This window comes from Thermobia domestica, chromosome 15 (assembly GCF_964235325.1).
Source record: "Thermobia domestica chromosome 15, izTheDome1.hap1.1, whole genome shotgun sequence".
In the NCBI taxonomy this organism is placed as follows: Eukaryota; Metazoa; Arthropoda; class Insecta; order Zygentoma; family Lepismatidae; genus Thermobia; species Thermobia domestica.
The window spans coordinates 16,703,217-16,728,289 of record NC_137468.1 but is presented as its reverse complement, the minus strand read 5'-3'; the positions used below and the strand labels follow the sequence as shown (position 1 = coordinate 16,728,289).

Genomic DNA, 25,073 nt, shown 5'->3' with positions numbered 1-25,073 from the left:
ATCACTTTAATTTTCAATTACCAGTGTCTTGAGATAATTGACCATTCAGGTGTCCATTACGTACAAATCCTTTGTTAGTTCATCATAGGTATAAAAATAAACGTATTTATATGCAACCCGCATGACCGTGTCACTCGGCGGGTTAACATACATGACAGGCGTTATAATGGTTTTTATCATATCACTTGAAAGCGAAAAAGTAAAAATTATCTAAGTAACAAAGTTTATTGCGTTCGGGGGTGACCGCAGCGAAGCGGGGCGGGTTAACATAAATGACAGGCGATATAATGTTAACATTTACTGCAATCTTCTATGGTTTTTATCATATCACTTGAAAGCGAAAAAGTAAAAATTATCTAAGTAACAAAGTTTATTGCGTTCCGGGGTGACCGCAGCGAAGCGGGGTGAACGCTGCTAGTACGTAATAAAAGAAAAGTGAAGAAAGTTAGAAAAAACGAAAGAAAGAAAACATAGTGGAAAGTAACATATAAGAAAGATCTCGAATTCATTGTATAAACACAGTTCTACGTATAAATTAAAATAATATTTTTTTAAAGAAGGCCAAAAGGTAACTGCAAGGCATACATTTCACTCTTTTATAGTACTTACGTATATAATTAAGCCTTGAACTTGGAATTTTTTTCTCGGAAGACAGAATATTTTCGACTCACGCAAATCCTGTTAAAAGTATATTTCACTTAGCTTGTAACAAAAGACCGTATTCCAATTTATGGTTAATCCACTCCGTACACTTGAAGATAAAGATGAACTTGGGCTTGTTAACAAAAGCGAAAGGTGACTGGTGAAAGGTACAAAATCCGTTCTTTGTTGCCAAGTTAATATCGGCTATTGTAGTCGCAAACACTTTCATTGCTTTGTTGGTTGTCCTCTGTCACTTACGTAGTTTCTAAAATTTTATTAGGACCACACAAGTGAACCTTATAACCAGCACCGGCCCTAGGCAATATTTGCCGCCGCCCCTTTCTCCAGAGAGAACAACTCTTAAAAGCCAGGATTTTAAGTATGCTACTCAACATGAACAACGAAGGGAAGAGAATTGCATTTGCACTCAGAAAGACCTAAACACTACAAATATAATCTCGTTGTGTCTGTTTCTTTCTTTAAATAATAATCTATTATGTTACGGAAAGATAAAGCAAACACATCTGTAGAGGAAAGATAGTAATCCTTTTAATCGAATTCAATATCGAACTTCAATCTCAATATATCAGTTTGCAATTCCAGTGCAACTAGATTTTTATCTTTATTTCTTGACTTTCGTTCTACATCTGTTAAAAAATAATTAAAAAAAAAACTTGTTTCCATCTTCAATGATAAGGAACTTGTTTGTGACAAAGACAAGATTAGTTTTCATAACAAAACTGTGATAACTAACTAAATGGAACAGGCGTTCGAGAATTAAGTTCTTGTATTTGACAACAATCAAGCTATTCATGCTGGAATTTGTTCGACCATTTGCTTTAGCACTGTCCATGTGACCTTAAATTAATGCAACCTAAACACGATTTATAAATGTAGTATTGAAATAGGTCAGCTTAGTAAAGCTAACTACCATCATCATGAAGTCTGTTTCCAACAATAAATATTTATTTTAAACAATATAGTTAAGACAGATTTTTTCACTTCTCGAAACCTGCCGCTCCGTGCAAATACACTCGTTGCACATATGGTACTTATAAGATTGTAATTGTAGTACTTAACGCACGTCCGTCCATTACTTCACACGATAACTCTTGAACGAAAATTAATTTTTGAATTATCTCTTGCGTCAATCCCTTAACATCTTAATGGTTAACGAACGATAGTTTACATCCGTCCGTTATGCCACACGGCAACTCCTTAAAGAAAGCGGATTTTTAAATTCTGTTTTTGTAATAAGCCTACATAATAACGACAGCTATTATATCAGCCGAGATCATTAAAATTAAATGAATGCGTTAACACCTTACCGGGAAACGTGACTTATATCCGTCCGTTACTCCGCACGATAGCTCCTGAACAAGTCATTTAATGGAATCAAACTGTTAACATTTTCACGGTTAATGATGACTTAAACTGTGGCTATCCACATCCCATTTTCGACTATTGAAACAATGGTGTATACTTGTAGAATGCTAGAAGTTAAACATTTCGCCGTTAGATGACAGCAGCAGATATCCTCCAGCGCTTGACATTTACCGGATGAAATTGAAACTTCGCACTATCATTTTTTTTTTTTTTTTTTTTTTTAACTGCCATTGAAGACACGTACACCGTACCAGCAAACCCGAAAGCAAGTTGCAAATGAAACGGAATGCAGTTTTCATAACCTGTGGACAATATGGCACTTTATTGCCAGAAAGCATTTGCAGGAAGAACAAATACTGACGTGAACGTGTCATCTGGATATTCGGATCTAACCTAGTCCATTCCAAAAACATAACAAAGATATGTTCATGCACAAAAAATTAGATGCCATGGACAGCGGAATAACTCCCTGGGGCCCATTAACCCTGTAAGTAGGCTATAAAGAAAATCGTAGATTCTCTATTGTATCAACACTGTTCATTGGAAAGTCGTGGTTTATAGTTCATTCTCTTCAGCATTAAAAATAAGCATTTCACAGGTGTTATGTATTGGGGCCCATAACGTACTTGAACAGGAAAAATTGGGAGAATGTCGGCAAAATTCCTCCAAAAATCCCTCCCATCAACTTTGCCCCCCCCCCTTTGGAGTGGCGCTAGGCAAAAGCACACATATAAATGTATCTTGAAAAATACTATATGGGATAAGAAATGAGTGTACCAAGTTTTGTTTTGATAAACGGAATAGAAGTGAGGGGAAAGGTTGTATATCAATACGCTCTGTACATACAAAACCGACCTATAAAGACAATTTAATATAAAAATATAAACGCAGTACTATTTATCCTGATATCAAGAATTGTACCACATTCTCTGTAAAATGAAGCAAGTGAAATTGGTGTATCTAGGTCAAGCTTCACGACTCTTTGCGATCACTATAACAAAACGACAATACAGAGTATAGTATTGAGACATAGTCTAAACTAGTAGAATACTCGTTCTTCGCACGGAGAGATTACAGTACGTTTCATTTTGAACATAAAGGGCAATGTAGGCTGGGTTTGGATTTAAACGGCATCGAAAGAGTTACTGTTTGTCTCAGCGATTCCGAAAACTATGGATTCGACACTAATATCGGTCATTTTCGATCATTTTTAAATATCTTCCCCTCCCCTTCCTATTAGTTGCACCGTCACAGTGAGATGATAAAATCCATCCCAGGCCCAAACCTCATATATATTGAAAATTTGATCAAGATCTATCTCGTGCTTCAAAACTTATTCCGCCGTATGCAGAGTCGTTTTGGCGTATGATTAGCATCATACTAAAAGTCTGACTACCGCAGGAAACATGTTAGTTGGACTCTTTAGTATGGCGCTAATCTCGTGTCAGAATGACTCTGCAACGTTGCACTATGAAAGTGAAATGATAAATACACTCCCAGGCCCGAACCTCATCTATGTTGAAAATTTGATCGAGATCGGTCGGGTAATTCAAGAGGTACGAAGTCATAAACATAGTGAGTTTCATTTTTATGTATTAGATTTATGATTAATTCTAAAATTTTAATTGGCTGGTTCCAATGAATAACCGGCTAAGTCGAGAAAAGTAAATTTTACAGGAGAGCAGTTTAAAGGTAAATTTTACAGCAGTTACCTGGTTAATTTTGATATAACCAAATGCTGTAACTTCCTCAATTTTATGAATTCGCCTTAGCCGCTTCTAAACAATGTAGAACTTACCAAAAGAAGTTTACACTTATAAAATCTCAATTTTCAAAAAAAAAAAAAAAAAAAAAGTCGACTTAGCCGGTTATTCACTGGAACTAGCCAATTTATGATTAACTAAATTAGTGTACAAAGATATAATATGTCAGTAGATAAACTACATCAAATTAAACAAAATAATGTGTTAATGGATAAATTCGCATGCGTAGTTTTCGAGAAACGAACTTTTATGCCACTATAAAGTATGTAGTTCTTAACCCCCAAAAAGAAAATGGGTGAAAATTCACTTAGATTAAAATTATTTCTTTTGCTGTAGACTGGCAACACTGCGTTGACTTTTGTTCTCCATGCTATGTTTTTTTTCCGTTGGTAGTAAGTTTATGATCGTGGTGCAAACCTATTTATATTGCCATAGGCGCCAACGTTGCGGGGCAGGACACTTTTGGCCCCCCAATATTTAAAGGTGGGGTCCTCGCCCCCCAATATAATCCAGTCGAAGAAGAATTAACAAAGAGGAGTTAGAGTTTATGTTGTAAACTTAGTCGTGCCTTTAATTAAACATTAGGAACAGCCTTCTTATTCGATAGAAAACACGGTGTTTAATAAAGCACTGAACTTCAATCAACACTGGCAGCACTGATATGAGAAGTCAAGATCAATGCGCGAAACAAAGTCTGCGGGAGGGGGGGGGGGCTTCATCAAGCAGGTGATAGAAAACGGCTGAATATGATTATGATATTTATTCATTGTATGAGTCCCACCAATATTTTCTTCAAGTTGGCGCCTATGTATACTGCTTTCTGTTTACGCTGTATAGGTAATTGTTGGGTGAATTTTCACCCACGTTTCCTTTCATATGACTTTTTCCAGTGAGTTATTTGTGGAGAACATCGGGATGTTATTTGAAAAAAAAAAAAAAGAAAAAAAAATGCACTCCTTAATCAGGACATAAATGTTTCCTCACCAGCTTCAAGATGAACAGTAAATAAAGTCCTCTATTGATAAGTATTAGCATTTTTCTACAAACTATTTTTTTTTTTCAACTTTCATACATCTGCAAAATTTAATATCTCAGAAATATAAGTATTATACAAAAATCTTTTAGATTTCTGTATTTGTCGTCACTTTTCTTGGTTCTATTAAGTGCAAGTATATATTCATAATTACTTTTTAAATTCTCAAGCAAATACTTCAAAATGTACAGTAATAATGTAACATTTATGAATCAGAGTAAAAATTCATAAAAAAACATGTTTCCTTTTTTTAAGGGTAACCAATAAATAATTTACATGGGAAAATGGTTGAAAAAATTATATTTGCGCTGTATACGCAGCGAAACACAATATTAATTAGAAGATGGTATCTACTTCTGTTTCTAGTCCCTAACAGTGAGAGGCATGGTCCTTTACTACTAGTAATACAGGGTAGCCCAAAAGTAGGTATACACCCCTGCATGGATCAAGTATAACATTCTAGTTTATGAGTTTATTTGCTTCGGCTCTTCCGAGCTTGAGATGTAAGTAAAAACACATTAAGAAATAATAAATAAATAAACTAAGTCTACCTAGTGGATAACAATAAGAAATGATATAGATCTAATATGTTATGAGCTGATCAGTACGGTACTGTATACCTACTTTTGGACCACCATGTATAAACTTTCTTTTATCTTTTCGTGGTTAACTAATATTAACAGTAAAAACTTTTGAAGTATAATATTGCTTTATGTTCATGATATGTCTTAATTTGCTACATTGTTTTCGATTTACTAATTATAGACTGGTATTACACAATTTTTTGTTGTTTTTTTTTTCTAGAACAATGAAAACGAAGGATCTTATTTTAATGATTACTGCAATTGGAGAAAAATTCCTGAATTTGAGGATTTTGTCCGAAACTCGCCAGCGGCACAAATTGCTGCCGTTTTGATGAAATCAAAGGTATAGTAGCTGCGCTCAAAATCATTCTGTGATATTGTACTTACAAGATTGAGTTCAGGACCCAGATATCGTATTCCCCCGTATGTAACCATTTGCTTAATTTTAACAACATCAGAATAAAGAAGCCCAAACTACTAACATCCAAAGACAATTATGTTGAAATACATCTCTCCAGATTTTAGTGTAATACAGTTTGATTATTTAATTAGGATAGCAGACTTCTAAATCTAAGCAAGACATAACATACCATAACGCAAAAAAAATAGGAACATAGAAATGAAGACAATACAATAGAAAAAACGGGCCGTGGTGGCTGAGTGGTAGAGCGTCCACCTCTGGTGCATAGAGTTCTTGTTTCGATCCCAGCTCGCGCCAAGTGAATTTTGTGGTGGACAAACACTGTATGCGTGGGTTTTCCCGTTTCCTCCTATTTTCTTCATTCCACAATTTCCTTCATTTCTCATCATCACTGTATTTTTAGCCTAGCCGACATAAACGTAGGACGTAAAACCTAAAGATTTCATTTCATTTTGAAAACAATAGAAAAGCAGAAAATAAATAAAAAAACAAAAACTGTATCGGGGGCGAATTTGTCTGTTACAATGTAGTATGGAGAGTAAAATTCCAGATGATTTTCATGATTTTTCAAGTTTTTCTAAGGAAAAAAACATAAATAATTAACAAAAGATCTCACAACTTGTGTATAAAGCTCTTCACTGCATTTACGTTGACTTCAAGGGGTTACAGACAACAAGTTCCAAAATGATAAGTAGTTATCAAGAGAAGACATTCTGGTAGTAGTGCAGATGAAGGTGATCCTCACGTGGGCATCCTGTCTTCTGGATGTGACACATTAAGATTTTTTCATGGGTTTCTTGAAGATACGAGGGGTGTCCAATCAGTTATCTACCTAGACAGCAAGGAATGCAGATAGACTCTCCTGATCATCACTATTTTTCGATATAGTCTCCATGGAGGCTTACACACCGTAGAGGTCTACACGGGCTCGGGCCGAGCCCGCGGGCCGGACTCGGGCTGTAAATTTTTAAATATACTGTACAACGATTCATCGCCGTTCTTTCTGGACCGTTTTTCTGGAGAACTTTTAAAGCACAATTGCAAAATTAAATTGCTAAGTGCTGTAAATAAAAATACAGTTTTGCGTTAATTTAAGTTTTTGCAATTCGGGCTTATTTCGGGCTCAGTTGATCATCACAAGAGCTCGGGACTAAATTCTAAAACATATTTTGGATTCGGGTCGGGTCTATCATTATAAACTCACGGGCCGGGCCGGGCTCGGGCTAAGAATTACGGCCCGTGCAGACCTTTAACGCACCGTCAGCACTTTGAAGGCAGCAAAGAAATTCCAGAAAAAAATAGTGCAACTCTATCCATCACGACTCTGGAACTAACTAAAGATATAATAAACACTTCTGACCAGAGTATATACACTTGTTTATTAAAAACTAAATTCCAGTGTAACAGTTTCGACAACTTAACGTTGTCTTCATCAGACACTAACTGAAAGAGATATCTTACAGCGTAGATATTTATACTAAAAGTGAAAGTCCTTGAGTGCATGGGAAGCCATCTGGAACGTACTTCCCCGGGCGTCATCAAAAAATAGTGTTTGACATGGCCTGCAAACCACTGGGAAACAGCCTGTTGGACCTCGTTGTCCGACGAAAAACGTTGTTCCCACAGGTGTTTCTTCAGGTCTCGGAAGAGGAAATAGTCACTAGGGGTCAGGGGGGAAACTTGATGACCTAACACGCTCCATCATATGCAAATCCATTATTCGCGGCGTTTCACATACGTTCGCTACGCAGCGTAACACATATACTCTGGTCACAGCCACTGCGTTACTCCGCCTGATCTCAAATTGCGCAGCGGAGTTCTTGGTGCACATGTCAGCCGTCATTATGCTCCGCCCCTCCGTTTCTATCTAGGTAGATAACTTATTGGACGCCCCTACTACTATCGCCCATTAAATTTTATGGTCGCTTAACATATGTACAGCCATAACACCATAACACCAAATAAAATTAATGAGTGCCACACATGTTGGTGTGCTATGTGACCAAAATAGGGATGCACACGAGACAAGATTTCAGGCTGTCTCGTCTCGAAAATGTGCTGAAAAGTGATGTCTCGACTTGAAAAAAATATATATTTCTCTATTGGAAGAGCTGTGTCTCGACTCGAATTTTGGCAGAAAAATTCTGTCTCGTCTCGTGTCGTGCGCATCCCTAGACCAATCGCATTAAGGTCATATTTAAGCATCACGATTGTCGCGCGAGTCAAGGAACACTCATGTCCAAAATAATTATCGCATATCTATAACTGTCATCTTGTAAGAATATAATTTGATAATGATTTTGCAGGGTACTTTTAATACTGATACTATGTGTATAATCGGGAAATGTATAGTTGTGGTAAATTTCATAGGAAAAGAATTATAAATACGAAAATTAGAATGAGTAAAACAAAATGTTGCTAAATGGACAAGAAAGTTTTGTTTTCCGTTTTATTGTTCTTCTTTACTGCTCTTTTCACATGAAATTTTCCACATACATGTCTTCGCCGATTATACACATACTAACATTATATGAAATACAGCGCGAATTCGTTATCAAATTATATTCGTACAAAAACATAGACATGTGACAATAATTTTGGACATGAGTGTACATTGAGTTAAGGTGGATGACTAGGTGCTCTCGGTGCTATGCTAAACGCTGCCTGAATAATGCCGCGTTGCCTGATAGTGTTGAATGTTTACTGATGCCAGATAAAACAAATAATGTTGGAATTCTGCTTGGAAACTTATTGGAGAAATTAGTTTTCGACCCTTACCGCAATTCACAGCTAAGTTTCGCTTCTCGAACTGTAACGTACACATTTGACAACAACACATTATGGCGTCCTGCGCAAGTTTCTTCTCAAAATCTATTTCCTTACGTGTAAATTAAAATTTAAATAAAATGTGGAATATTATACGAAAAACGGTCAAACAATTTATCTATTTCATAATAAGATTGTTACTTTCATGTACTTTACATTTATACAAATAAACATTTCATAGAACTGAGCACTTCTAGTAAGATCTAAGAGCAAGTGCCACTTTGTGTGCTCATTCCAAAACGAATCGAATATTTTCTTTTATTTATCTTTTTCGATATCAGAAGACACAACCAAATAAATTAGTGTCTTGTGATATAGCTGAAACATAACTCTATCTTATAGTAGAATACTTATAATATGTAACGTTTCATTTCGCAGTAATTAAGGAAATGAGCTAAAATATGTATTGACTTCCGGGTGGTGATCCACTTTAAATGGTTAAATATGATATATAAAAAGATCAGAACTCAGACACAGTTAAACAATCAAGTAACAAATTCATAGCTACGTCATCCAGTTAGGCCAGGCCTGCTCATGAATTGGCTCCCGGAGCCGAAGCGTGAGCGACAACGAGCGGAGATAAGAACAGGTGAGCACAGGTGTTGGTAGCTCCGCCCCTTCCACTGTATCCGATAAGTGTTGCCAACCACACATGCTGGTAAAAAACCTACGGCCAAGCCTGGTCACAAATTCGCACGATGTTGAAGCATTGAGCAGACGCAAGCGTGAAATGTGCAGGTGTGCTCTCCCCCTCCCCATTTCGAAAGCAGTGACGCGAAAACACTGCAGGAAATAAAATTGGTACGTTTTTTGATCGAGGAAGACGCATGATAGAGGTTACAGTTAGCGTTGAAGTAACTAACAAATGAAAAAGAAAGAAAGAAACTAATATTAAACATGTCAGCTTACAGATGTAAAAATGACTGCAAAAATTGGAAACGAATTGTTTCAGGCCTTTTTTAGCTTGCTTACACAATTCGTGACATTGTATTACATTAGCACTCGGTCTGTAACTTGTCACTCGCTTCACGTTTGCTAAGTTGTGAACGCCTTTCGTTGCTAGATTGATAGCAGAACGACGGGAGGTTGAAAATAATAATAATAATAATAATAATAATAATAATAATAATAATAATAATAATAATAATAATAATAATAATAATAATTATAATAATGCGTATTATTATTATTATTATTAGTAGTAGTAGTAGTAGTAGTAGTAGTAGTAGTAGTAGTAGTAGTAGTAGTATTCGGACCAAAGACGGATGAAAATGGGGATTGGAGGAAATTCATAACGAGGAATTGCATAGTTTATACCGCTCACTTAACATTGTTAGGGTCATTAAGTGTAGAAGGCTCAGGTGGCCATTCCGTGTAGCCAGAATGGAAGAAATTAGAAACGCTTTCATAATTTTAACTGAAAACCCAATTGGAAGAAGACCACTAGGAAGACCTAGACGTAGATGGGAAGACAATATTAAGATGGATCTTGCAGAAATAAGAGTACAGAGTAGAAACTGGATCCAGTTGGCTAAGGACAGAAGTTAGTGGAAATATGTTGTAAACGCCGCATTGAACCTTCGGGTTCCATAGGCCATAGAGTTAGTTAGATATTATTATCTAAAAGAAATGTTCAAATGTTGTTCAGAGACAATTACACAGAAGAACTGAGTTCCGACCAAACACTAATTTGCCGGAAGGAAATTCCAGTGCAGTCCAGCCCACTTTAAGCGTTATCCGTGCAATCCACGTTTCATGTTCAAGACATTGGGAATAATTGTTCGTATCATTCAGTTGGAACGTTCCCTTCTAAGTTTACGCTGTTACAGTAGGCCTACAACATCGTGACTTTCAAAACCAGTCAGTAACTATCGAAGAAAGACAAGCGTGTAGCTTCAGTCGTTGATATGATTTAACATTCTTTTTCACTTTTAACAAGCTACCGGCAAGCAACGAGCCAGGGACAATATATTTTTACTTATTAAAAAGACACTCCTTGTTTTAAAAAAAAAGACTAATGGTACCCACTAATGGTCACTCTTAAAAATGGAAAATCTCTTTGGCTCTTTTAATATTTTGTTTGATTCTTTGCGATCAAAGTAACATTAAAAGTGGAAAAAATGAAATGAAATCTTTGGGTTTTACGTCCCACGGTTATACCGGTTAGGCTAAAGGAGACGGTGATGATGAGTGATGAATGAAATGATAGAATGAAGAAAGTGGGAGGAAATGGGAGAACCCCGAGAAAACCCACGCACACGGTGTTTGTCCACCGCAAAGTTCACTTGGCGGGGGCTGGAATCGAACCCGGGACCCCAAGCACCAGATGTGAACGTTCTACCACTGAGCCACCGCGGCCCCACTTTAAAAGTGGAGTAAGAAATACTATTCTTCCTATTGATAGTGTAATAGTGGCATCTAATCTCCACAACCAACCCCTTGCTAAGCCTATTCGTACACACATACATGCATAAGCTAATTTTCTGGAGATAATACTTAGATAATTACAAACAAGTGCTACAGTATTTTTTTTTCGTATCAACAGATTATCTCTTTTCCTAAAAAGCGAAACAACATACCCACACTCGGATTATGAACTTGATAATATATATATATATATATATATATATATATATATATATATATATATATATTGAAAACTGGTTTTCCATTGGGCAAACTGGCAAATTTTTATAAATGTAAGCGATGGTTTGGTTCCACCACATCCTTCTTTAACAAAAGGAAAGATAAAAGAAGAAAAGGAACGTACATAGTTTATCATTTGATTGCTGTTACCAGTTTGTGTTGTGTATAGTTAACGGTTACCACATTGTAAAAAAACACTATACACTAAATGGCAATCAGTTACCATACATATTTTTTTTTTATTTGGTAAGCTAGTGATTACCGCCAAGGTTGACAACACTTCCGCTCCTCTAAGGACAAAACCCGAAGATTCACGAAGCACGAACAACGGTATTTGCTCGTAGAATGCTCGTGAGCGTTCACGAGGAGAGTTTCCACTATCTGCTCGCCGTGGCCAGGGCTGAGTTAGGCAAACGAGAATACAAAGTGAATGTTTAATTTCAATTATCTTAATTACTTCAACATGTTTATGTGATTTACTTACTTTTCAATTTTTTCCCTACACATTCTATTATAAATATTCTTCATTTACTCTGGGGTGCCCACAAGGGGGGGGGCTATGACGCAAACTGCGTCACTGAAATATTGGGGGGGTAAAATCTATGTAAATATGTTTGAGGGGGTGTAAAAATTAATCGAAAAGATTTTTTTGCATGGAAGAACACCTATGGATAGACAATTGCGGGGGGGTGCGTCATGCAGATAAGGGGGGGGCGCCACTGATTTACTGTAAGTATTACAGAGCTTTATTAAACATATAACAAATTAACCTCATTTGGAAGAAGAAAGACATAAAGGATCGTCAGTCTGTGCTTACGACTCTTAGAGTTTTAGATTTTTAAAAAAAGTTATGAAAGTTTACACTACAGTCAGGTGATGCATTTCTTCTTTGCTAAAACATCAGCACTAACACAGTAAACAATAAGTCAGTAGTCACTAAACTAAGTAACAGAAAGTAGATTATTCCTTTTGGTTGAGTATAGAAGACTGATAAAACTTTTATTTTTCATTTTAATACCGCACAAATGATATTAACTTCGGAGAAGAACTCAAACATATAGGACGGTATTCAGAGAGAATTCGTTAATAGTCACATGCGTTAGTCACATGATTAGTTAGTATCATATTAGCTCTGTATTACAGAAGGTGTCCTTTTTTGGGATTCAGAGTCTGCTTGAAGTTCAACTAATGAGTTTATTTGAGTATCATTAATTAATATAACCCCAATACCTCGAATGAGAAAAATAAATGTGGCAACTAAACAAATCTACATGTGTGCATTGTAGTCTGTAAAAATGAAAATATATGAAATACGAAATTCGAAATGTTTAGTTTGTGGTTTGACATCACAATTTATAATAGTTACAAAATCGAATTATAATTAATGTATTCATTTCTGAGGGATATATTTACGGGGAAACAAGTAAAAATCAATTAATATTAGCGACAATAGAGAAATTACGTTACAATTGTAAGTGAAGATAATTTATCCGTCATAAAACTGGAAATTTTCTACTCATCTCTCACTGTTCACTTTAAGAACAGTTCTGCTGTAAAGGACTCGGCTTAATAGCTGCTTCATAGTTAACTCACCCGATGAGGTGTAAGGAAAGAAAGAAAGGAAAACAGGTAATTAAGCCTTAATGTTCTTATAATAGAAGTTTACAGTGGCTAAAGCAGATTACACTCTGCTCTAAATTAGTCACATGTGATTAGCTTAGTCAATTACTACATGCTAATCAGAGGTACTGAATACACTTCTGATAGCCACGCTTTAGTCATAACATTAGTATGGCGCTAATTATACGTCAAAACTTTGAAGAATATTTGCGGGCTAAGATAATTCAGGACGTCTGTGAACCCTAGTCATGCATGATCTATTCATAATAATGTATTACAGTCTATGGCATATTTACATGTGTGATCTATAAAGCTCGATTCCAGATGGAAGCGTATATGGTCCGGATTCCACATTAATCTGTACACCACGGGCATCATTTCGTAGTAGTTTTCTGAAAATTTGCGGATCACTACGGAACGTGTTCTTTTAAAGAATTGTGGAGGTGTCTGTGGGGGGGGAAGCGAAGAATGAACGATAGTAAAACGTAGAATTTGCATTACTGGCCTTCTATCACACATTCACAAAATTAATATGTGATATCTAATATCGCAAACGAAACACAAGTTTTGCGTTGCGTTAACACAGACTAATACGGAATGAAGCCCGATATTTATATAGTCTCGATGGTGAAAGGGACGTTACAGTTCAATTTAACCATTAAAATCTAGCCAGTGACCGTAGGCTAATGTTCATTCAAATTCTTTGGCACCAAAATTCATTTTATTAATGATTGCAGAAAATAAATTTCATACCATCAAGTTTGTAATCCACATACCAGAAAACAGTTCTCTCAAGTTAGATTTAATTCTGAAAAAATTTGGCTGTTATTCAATAATACTGAACATTGTACACTTTTCAAATTAACTAATTTGTTTATTCCTATTCACTAGTCTGCATTGTTTTAATATTTTTTTGTTTGTTTGTTTTTTCCAGAGAGTGTCATTTTATCACGACCATGTTTTAGTGAAAGAGCCCGGAGCTCAGAAGAAAACTCCTTGGCACCAAGATCAACCATACTATCCAATAGATGGATTCAAGGTGAGTTCAAGTGTTATCACGCACGTACGCAAGAACATATTTCGGGAGGGGCTCAAAGCAAACTGTGCACATTATTTTATGTTTCCTGCAATTAAGTTACACGATGTAAAATTTATGTTTAAATGGGTGCAGGAATTTTATTCTTGTAAATCCATTTTCGAAATGTACAATTTTGGTTCAAATCGTGTGTAATGATATGAGTAGAGCAGGAAGTGAGGATTATACAGTATTCTTGCCGCTCCGGTCAGTCCTTTCGCCACATTAAGCCACAGTAACCAAAGTCTACTGTAGTTTGATTTTATTGGTTCCTTCTTGAAACCTGTTAAATGTAACTTGTTTTGTAAAAAAAAAAAAAAAAAAAAAAAAAAAAAAAAAAAAGTACGATTTCAATATTCCTTAAATTATTTATAATACTAAAATTATACAAGTAATTACATCACAGAGTTTAATGTTCACAAGGGAAAGCACATTTAAATACAGGGTGCGGCACGGAAAACCGGCCTGTCGTAATATTCTGATATATTGTGTTTTTGGCAACATTTAAATAATCTACCTTCCTACCAAGAGATGGCGTGTCGAAGTCGGGTCGACTTACGTGACCTGCAGCAGTCACATGCAGCCGCAGCCAGTGAAACTTGTCGAAACCAATTGAGAAAAAGGCCTCGTTGTGTTAAGCCGGGTGAGTGTCAGTGTGTGATAATGCCGTATTCGATACCCGAGCGTGTTGCCATTGTTGAAGGGTTCATTCTCACTGGATCTTTTGTGAAAACAAAGAATTTGTTTCGGGAGAAATTTCCAGGACGTTCTGTGCCAGCAAAAAGCACCATTCAGGAATTGATTGAAAAATGGCGGCGTACAGGATCGGTTCAAAATGCTCCCAGGAACAGACGACCATCTGTCTGCACACCTGAATTCAAGGTGCAGGTGGAGGAGATAATGACAAGAAGTCCTCGAAAGTCAACCAGGAGATTGAGTCAACAGGTTCATGCGAGTGAGAGAAGTTGCAGACGTGTTTTAAGGGGACTGAAGTTAAAACCGTACCGGATAAGTGTTGTGCAAGAACTGAAGGAGCCTGACCTGCAGAAGAGGGTGCATTTCTGTTCATGGCTGTTGAGCAATGTTGCCAGTGGTTTCTTGGATCCACTAATGCTCATCATGAGTGACGAGGCGTGGTTCCACCTGTCTGGGTACGTAAATTCCCAAAACAACCGGTATTGGTCGACAGAAAATCCACACGCAATCCACCAGGTACCCTTGCATGATGAGAAGATTGGTGTTTGGTGTGCCATTTCCGCCACACGCGTTATTGGGCCCATATTATTTGAGACGACAGTGAACAGTGACGTGTATATGGGAAACTTGGAAGAGTTTTATACACACTTGACCGAAGAGGAGCGTCAGTTATGTTACTTTCAGCAGGACGGTGCAACATGCCACACATCAGCTGCATCATTGTCCCTTGTGCATGAGATGTTTACACCAGAGAGGACAATCAGCAAAGGCTTGTGGCCTCCTCGGTCACCAGACTTGTCCACGTGTGACTTTTACTTATGGAGACTGTTAAAGGGAAGAGTATACGAAACAAATCCACACACAATTGAAGAACTCAAGACCAGGATCCAGGATGTCACCAATAGCATTACAACACAAGAACTGACAAGGGTATATATGAATCTCCTCAATCGTGCTCACATGTGTGTTGAAGTGGGCGGAGGACACTTTCAGCACCTGCTGTGAAGGTGAGTAGTCATATTCAATACATTACATTTCATTTATGTGTTGTAGTTAATCATATTCAATACATTACATTTCATTTTATGTGTTCACTTTACGGGCCGGTTTTTAGTGCCGCACCCTGTATATTTCAAGAAGAGATCAGAAGAAACCATTAAAATTCAAATTCATTTCAAAGAAAAGAGAAATTTTCCTTCATGTATAAAACTATATGCAAGAAAAAAATAGAGAAAATACTCAATACCAGTGGCGTGCACAAAGTTTTCCCGAGTTTTAACACCCCATAACAATATAGTTTTACATATACAGCGTGTTTCAAAACGTTTAGGATGTGATTCCTAACATCAAGATAAGGGAAAAAGTATAGACCAACCTGGTTGCACAAAAGCTACCTTTCGGAGTTATAAACTCTCGAAAACATGGAAAAAAAATGAACTTTAAAGGTCCATAGCTCAAATACTATGGGACCTATCGTAGTCGGGTCAAGACTTCACTTAGGAAGTAATATGTGCCCTATCCAAATATCCATGTTTCAGAATCCCAAGGTACTTCCGCAACAATTTTTATAGAGTGAGTTGGAGAGTACTTCAAATTATATGTCCGTAGCCAAACTTCCTCTATAAAAATTGCTTGTGAATACCTTAGAACTCTGACACATATATTTTCGGAAGCGAACATATTAGTTTCTAAGTGAACTCTAGACCCGATTACGGTAGGTTTCATAGTTTTGGAGCTATGGACCTTTAAAGTTCATTTTTTTCATGTTTTCGTCAACCTACAACTCGGAAAGAAAGCATTTGTGCACTCAGGTTGGTCTATATTTTTTGCCTTATCTTGGTGTCAGGAATCACCTTCCAAACGTTGTTGGTGTTGTTTTGAAACACCAGATATATATATATATATATATATATATATATATATATATATATATATATATATATATATATATATATATATATATATATATTATCAGAGTTCAGACCCGTACCCAGCCTGATTTCTTAGGGGGGACAGGAATGAATACTGAGGGGGCAATGACAACGACATCAAAGAACTCCATAAAATTGTATATTTATTTATTGTTTACGGAATCTGTAACAGTTATAGCTTCTTTTATACATAATATCCTGTATTGACAATATTACAGTACACAAATTCAAGATTAAAAACATTGATAATTAACATACACAGATTTAAACACATACACACACACACACACACACACATACGATGCTATAGAATTGAGGTTCTTGGGGCAATATAGTGCTATGGTAAACACAGGTGATTAACGTCATTGTAAGTCGCATTTATAATAAACAAAAGCTGATTAACTTAATGTTGGGGTGAGCACACGTCCAATTAAAAAGTGTTGTTTCATTCGCAGAAAACAAAATATTATAAACATAATATTTTGACATGGATTTTTTGTCACAACGAAACACTCCAATTAACTTTGATTGTATAATGGCATAATAATATGTTCATTAAAATTAATTTATTGTTTTTATGTACATAAAAAAAACTATTTTGTTTCACATTTTCATTTTGTAGGAAACCAACTTTTTTGTTTGTTTGTTAAAATTTAGCATCTTTCAGCACCGAGGCTATAAAAACGCGAAGCTTACAGTTTAAAGTGTAATACGAACCACCACATTGCATTCGAATCTCTAGAATTCCACTGTATCAAATCCGAGATCAGTTCAAACACATGCGTTCTATTCATTAGACCAGCGGGAAGAGTTATTTTGCAGTACTGTTTTACAAATTATTAATTTCTCATAAGCCTTTTCTTCAGCTTTTTTCCATTAACGCCTAAAAATGATGAGAAAAATATTGAGTCCAAAGCACTTTCATTTATTAATCGAAAAAAAAACTTAAAAGAGAAGTATACATATATACTTATTATATATGTATAATCAAACTTTTTTTTTTTTCATTTTTGTGTGCTTAATACAAGCTCTTTGCTAGCTACTTGTTTCCAGGGCCGGATTTAGGGGGGTGCACGTGCTCCGGTGCACCCCCTCCGTTGTGAATATACACTATCTAAAGTGAAAAGCTGGCAGTGAAAATAGCAGTACGGTACCTTCCGAAAATTTCATGTCATGTTTCCGTTTCGGGCTTAAAAGAAAGCGGATTTTTGCAAAAGCAATAGTTTAAGTAAATTCCTAATATACACCACAGATTCCTCAAGACATTTAAAAAATTTAAATTTTATTCAAATGTAACTTACTGGTAGTTAATGGTGCACCCCCCTCAGAAAATCCTGGATCCGCCCCTGCTTGTTTCATATTAATTAAAATTGAAATAGTATATATTTTTTAAACATGAGAACAAAATTATATTACAACATCTATAGAAATATATGTTTTATTCAACGTTTGAACTCAATTTTCTACCTTCCAAAATAAGCGAGACACGACAGTTTATTTATATTCACAAGTATTGTTGTGGACTATGATACTGTTGTTTGGAATTCCCCCTGACATCCTTGGATGCTTGTCATTGTTGCAATAATAGGGTACAGTGAAATTCTTGAAATGGATACATGCAATGAAAGATGTTTGGTGCATCTAGTAAGAAACATAATTTTACACAGAAATGAGTAGAGTAAATTCGTGAGTATTGAATTTAATTTGGTAAATATAATTGCAAGAATTTAAGTAGTTTTGAGTCAGTTTCAAAATTCTCTTCAGCGTAACTTTTTAGCGGGGACAAAAAATAATTTGGGGGAGGGGGAATTCCCCCTCTAGCCTCTCCCTGGCTACGGACCTATCAGAGTTACAACAAAATGTAAGAGGGGAAACCGTCTCCAAATATGATGTTTTCAATCTAAAGTGAAGGAATTTATAAATCGGACGAGCCGTTTGGGCTGTACACTCTTTATGCACCCAATCAGTGTGACTAACCAGCGCAAATATTTCGTACTAACCGATACATAAAAAGTACTAGATCTGGACAAAAACTACTAAAATTTTATCTGCTCCCGTTTCACCCTATTTATAAAATTTTACGATATTACCATCTTATTAGAAGGTTTCCGGCAGCTCCCCATCACCTGTGAGTGGGGCAGTGCATCCTGACTTCATGAAAGAAATTCCAACTTGAATTTTTGAAAGTCAAAATTCGATACCAACCGTGCAAACCACATCCATCCTCCCAATTTGGACTTTACACCCCCAAACTAAAACTCCTGGCGGAATTCCTGCTTAATTGTCGTATTAGAACTCACTGTAAACCCACTAAAGTAACACAAGTATGACAAATATTGAGGATTTCGGGAGAAAATAAGAAATATAAAATGGGTTTATTGAGAAAATCGAATCCTAATTCCTTAATAGCCTACTGTTTAAACGGATCACCAAATATGTAATATTGTTTACCGTGGTCATTTATGAGTTAGAGGAGGCAACCAAATGGGAACAATGTCCCACTGCCGCTCTTGTAAATACTACTGTTAAAGAAAAAAGTTACAAGGAACAATGAAATTTCCGTGCATTGCCAACTTTTCATAAGATTTTTTTTTTTTTTTTGCCTCAAATGCATTTATGAGGAAAGATGAGGTGAAAAGTACTAGATTTTTCGGTGAACGTACTAGAACACTAACATATTATAAAAAGGTACTAGATCTAGTACCAAGGTACTAGCGGTGGCCACACTGCGACCAATGCTAAATGAAAATGCAACGTTGCCATTTACCTGGAACCACTACATAAGTGAATGAAGTTAGTGTTTGAAATGGGGGCTGGCCATCGACACCTTAACGTAAAAGAGAGTAATTTCATTCGCTTATGTTGTGGATCGAGGTAAATGGCAAAGTTTCATTTAGCATTGGGCGCATAAAGAAGTGTACAGCCCAAACGGCTCGTCCGATTTAAGAAAAAAAAAAATCCTTCACTTTATATTGAAAATCATATTTGGAGGTGGTTTCCCCTCTTAAGTTTTGTTGTAACTCTGATAATAACTGAGCTACCCTATATCAGGGGATTTTTTAGACATATATATGAGTGCAATGAAGATGAAGTCCAAGACAAATATCTTAATATGAGTAAAGATAAGAAAAAAACTGAACGAGAAGAATGTTGTTGAAAATAGGTGAATTTTCAATCCAAAATGGTGGAATCTCCACACTGGTAATCCGCCCAGTGGTAAATGGAAATGCAACATTGTCAAGGCAATAGGCTGATCGAAAGGAAAGTAATGCCACACAAAAATAACATGGGGAACATGTATATTGTTGTGTGAGGAAATCTAAAACACCTTGAAATCCGTTTCGCAACAATTCTGTTTTGTGCGTATGATCAGAGTCCGAGAGAATAGCCTACTGAACTGGAAACCTACCTTTTTCGTTAACATTAGGCATATTACCAGTGTGGAGTCCAAACAGCTGGTCTAATTGAAAAAAAAAATCCACCATTTTAGACTGAAAACCGCCTATTTACAACTGCTTCAAATTCAACAACAACAACAACAACCGCCTACTAAAGATACGGAGTCTTTGCAGAGTTTCGTGTCTTTCTTCATAACGAAGATAGCTTATGGCTTCGAATGTTTGTTACATCTGGTATACAAAAACGACACACAGGAATGTTGTGTTGGGCGATGAAATTCTGAATCAAATTTCGCGGACACTCTCCTCATGCCTCAAATTCTTGTTCAAAATTGAATGCACCAATCCAATTGAATGGTTTCTGCTTGGGTATCGCTAAGCTTTTGGCAATATTTGGTGCAATATCGCTGCTCAAGTTTTTCAGTCATTTAACAAAAACTTAAATCCGCCAACCGCTCACTACACGTCTTCACTCGTTGACCGACTGCAGCGACTGATGCTTTCTGTGAGCGGGAAATATCCACGACTGCGCATGAGTGCTCCTCTACATCTACACTGAAGAATTTCTCGCGCACGTCATTGGTTTACGCGAAAAAAAACAAGGTTTGATACTTTTCGAACACACCTCGTATACTCGTACTTATATTATAAAACAGATTTTTTTTTTTTTTTAATTTTCACTCCTTAAATTGATTTCAGGTATGCTCTATATGGATGCCTGTTGATTCAGTCGCTCAAAGTACAACGCTGCGATTTGTCCAAGGATCTCACAAATGGGATCGATGGTTCATACCCAGAAAATTTGCTACATCCAGAAACTACACTAGAATAGAAAATAACTCGAATTTAGGAGAACACAATTTTGAAGATGTACCAGAGGAAGAAATCGATTCTGGAAAGTACAGAATACTAGAATGGGATTTGGAGGTAAGTTTCTTGATTTTGATAATGTTTTCACTTTATCACACACAGAGAACCAATGAAAATAAGGTTGTTTTCAAGAAATTTCGTTTTCCAACCAAAACTCTTTTATTTGTTCTATTTTGTTTGTTCGTCCATCCCTTCGTGAGACAAAAAATCCCAAAATCTACTTCACAAACCAACATAAATTTTGGCCACGATGCAGGGAGTCGATGGCAGTGTTGCCAACCAATTCAGCAGAGATTATCGTACATACTACTTCAAAATTATCGTTTGTCTAGTAAAAGTATCGTACTTGTTTCCAGTCGAAATATTTATTAGAAAAATAGTATTAAATATTTACAATAATAATAATAATAATAATAATAATAATAATAATAATAATAATAATAATAATAATAATAATAATAATAATAATAATAATTCGTTTGCTAATATGTGTAGTTAAAATAATCTGCTTGGAAGTCGAAAGAGTTCAACCTCTTACCAATTGTGAAAAGTCATATTCTCGAAGCACCTAGTAATTTCTTGACCGAGTTTGCTAACGGCCGAGGTCCTACCTTTGAATTCCGGTGTGGGTACTTGCGTGCGATAGAAATACTAGAAAAAGGTTTAGCTCTGATTTAAAACAGTAGATCACGTATAATGTTTAGAAAATTTCGATATCCGTAAATAATCACGATCACAAAACAAAATTGTTTTCATGATTATGAAACACCATAAACGTAAAACGTAATGTAAAAATATTCTAAGTACTGCTCTATCAATTTCACTTTAGTTGCCTTTTTGAGAAGTTGTTGCCCTTATTTGTAATTACGTAAATTGTTACATTGACTACAAAATTCAAATCCTTTTCTCTACGCAATGAATATCATTTCTTTCATATTTTGAAGTTATGTTCTCAGTTATTAATTTCTTTCTTATCACGATTTATTAAAATATCGTAGATTTTCTTATTATTGTACATTAGATGTCGTACATCATATGGGAGTCAAAATTGTTGTATAATTTCGTAATTATCGTACATGTTGGTAACGCTGGTCGATAGAGGTAATATTCAAACGAAAAGGGTAGAAATCAACTATTTTTTGTGATCACTATACAGCGTTTTAACTCTGATCAGTATAGAGCAAGAATGGAATAGATAGTGAGATATGGTTTCCTGCAGTTGATCCAAGAAAATAAATTTCATCTTCATCCTTCAACTCTACTAAAACCGAAAATAGAAATCCACTGGAATTGATTGTTATAGTCAGACTATAACCAGGGGCGGATCCAGGACGAACTTCTGGGGGGGCGGTGGGTTGTAATACTGCTGCTTAGAGTTACTTTTAAAAGCTCTAAACTCTGCGATGGGTTTTATTTATATATATAAAATAAGGAAGTTTCCTCTTCCGGGGGGGGGGAAGCGATCGCCCGAACTCTCACCCTGGATCCGCCCCTGACTATAACAATCAACAAATCAGATGTGATTAAAGTAATATAAATTGAAAGAAGATTATCAGAGAAAATAAAAACAATTGAAGGAAGGTTTATATGTGTCTTACTTTGGGAATAAACATTACATCATAGTATTAAAGATAGCCTAAAAAGATTAAGACATTAAGGTAAGGTATGGTCGGCTGTAAAGGAAAAGAAAAGGCTGACAAAAAAAAAAAGAGGGAAAACTTTTATGGAAGTCATGGAATGTCTCAGAAATTGAGGCACCTGTAGAAACCCCGGTATAACTTAGTTAAGGTTATTAGGCAGCCAGCAAAGCACTTATAATATGGTGGGTTGCATAACTTACACTTGCTGGCAAAAATGCACTGCCAGTAAAATGGTGCGTTCCATAACTTACAGTTGCTGACAAAAATACAATGCCAGTCATATGGCAGGTTGCATAACTTACGGTTGCAGGCAAAAAAATGTCAGTGATATGATGGGTTGCATAACTTACACTTGTTGGCAAAACTACAATTACCACTTTGAGAACCAATTAATATAACCCTGGATTAAATATAGTACTCACAAGTATTTAAAGTTGTTAATGTATATTTATGTCCAAAATTATTGTCGCATATCTATAACTGTATTCGTGTAAGAATACAATTTGATAATGATTTTGCAGGGTACTTTTAATTCTAATAATCGGAAAATGTAATCGGGAAATGTATATTTGTGGTAAATTTCATAGGAAAAAAATCATAAATACGAAAATTAGAATGAGTAAAACAAAATGTTGCTAAATGGACATGAAAGTTTTATTTTCGTTTTGTTGTTCTTATTTACTACTCTTTTGACATGAAATTTACCATATACATGTCTTTGTCGATTACACATTATAAAAAAAATTACATTACATTATATACATTGCATTAGATTAATTACATTATATACATTATACTAACATTATTAAAAATACCGAGCGAATTCGTTATCAAATTAAATTCCTACAACAACATATTTATACACACGCAACAATAATTTTGGACATGAGTGTACATTCTTAATTGTAGAATCTACTATATGCCTAAGAGAAGCAAAAGTACCACTTGAATACAAAATAATAATAATAATAATAATAATAATAATAATAATAATAATAATAATAATAATAATAATAATAATAATAATAATAATAATAATAATAATGGCTAAAAGTTCCACTTTCTATAAGCAGGGTTATTTATGAAAAAGAAATGTCCCCAAAAGCTGGTTCTTCCTTTTAAAAGGAACTAACCCCCCCCCCCCCCCCGAAAAAGAGCTTTTCTGCGTCTCTAGTTGCGAGTACATTTAAAAAATAAGGTAAACAGAATAAATATCGGATACTTTCACAAATAGCTATGATTAACGTACTGAAAATTATCAAAAACACAAAATACCTTACCTTTTATCTCACGTAATATTAATATTCGGCGATATTGAACTTTCTATTTTTCGAAAAAAAAAAACTGAAGAAATTAGAAATTTGAGGAGTTAAGGAAATCCGTTCTAATATAGAAGAGTGAACATGCCTAATACCAGATGGGAATTTACAATGAAATTTCAATAAAGTTGCATGTATTGCAAAACGGTAATTTACTACAAACTTCTGTACTTACTGCTAGAGTTATACATCATAGCCATTACATTCTCTTATAGTTACAAATTGACTTTTTATTTTCACGTACAGTTACAATTAGCACATTTTATTCCTTTCAAGTATCGTGCACGTATATGTTTCAGTTACCACTGTCAGTACATAATTCATGTGTCCATCAGAACAGTGGCTGCATCGAATCCACTCCACAAAATATAAATGGACGTTATAAATTTTGCCTTATATCAGAATCTTACATTTGTCGAGCCCAACTATCCAATATCGGGATGGAAAGTGAAACGTGGAAACATAGTTGCGCTCACAAAACAAGTTCATTTAGCAGAACAATACTGTCGTTCAAGAATACTGTGCTACCTATCTTTCTACCAAGGTATGATAAATTAATATGTTGTTTACTCCTTTTCTTAATTAAAAACATGACGGGATATGTTGGCTCAGTGGTCAATTGCCAACGTATATGGAAAACCTGTAATTCAGAGTCTTACAGCAGATGTTAGAAGTCCATAATACTGCCTCATTTTTGTATTTTGTGCAAAGTAACCCCTGATGTGCAAAGTAACCCCGTCTTACGGTATTTGTTAAACTTGATTTGGCTTAAACAGATTTTGTTTTTTCATTAGGGCAAAGCAGTTTCAAAGTTAGAATGAACGACATTCGTTTTCGAGGTATGTAAAAAACTGAGTTTTTAAACAGCTCTAAAAGAAAAAAAAAGAAACTCCAAAACTGATAAATGTTTTCGTTCTTAATAAACGAGTTTCTTCAACATTCTAACTTACCCTCTGCCTGATGAATACGATTTTAATTCAGTGACAAGTGACGGGGGATAGAACTTATCTTGCGAGAAACGTGAGTATCCAATAGGGGTCTATTAGTGTTTTTTTTTTTTTTTTTTATTCAGTCGGCCTCCCGTAGTTTTTGAATAATTGACAGCACAAAGTAATTATCGACCAGACCACGTTTCTTCCATATTTTAGTTAATAGCAACATGGCCACTACTGAACAAGGGATCATTGAGATGCCTGTCCTCCCACAGGCCTCCCAGTTGCTGC

The 25,073-nt window shown here is 35.6% G+C and overlaps 1 protein-coding gene across 1 annotated transcript in view; it reads left to right on the top strand.

The window, feature by feature from the left end:
* The window catches only part of LOC145671816 (putative phytanoyl-CoA dioxygenase), a 246,860-nt gene that overhangs the window by 213,287 nt on the left and 8,500 nt on the right, over positions 1–25,073 (top strand). Inside the window, exons 3-5 of the mRNA XM_081741047.1 lie at positions 5,629–5,751; positions 13,856–13,960; positions 20,721–20,948. Of these exons, the coding sequence (XP_081597173.1) occupies positions 5,629–5,751; positions 13,856–13,960; positions 20,721–20,948 (456 nt within the window). The remainder of the gene's footprint in view (positions 1–5,628; positions 5,752–13,855; positions 13,961–20,720; positions 20,949–25,073) is intronic.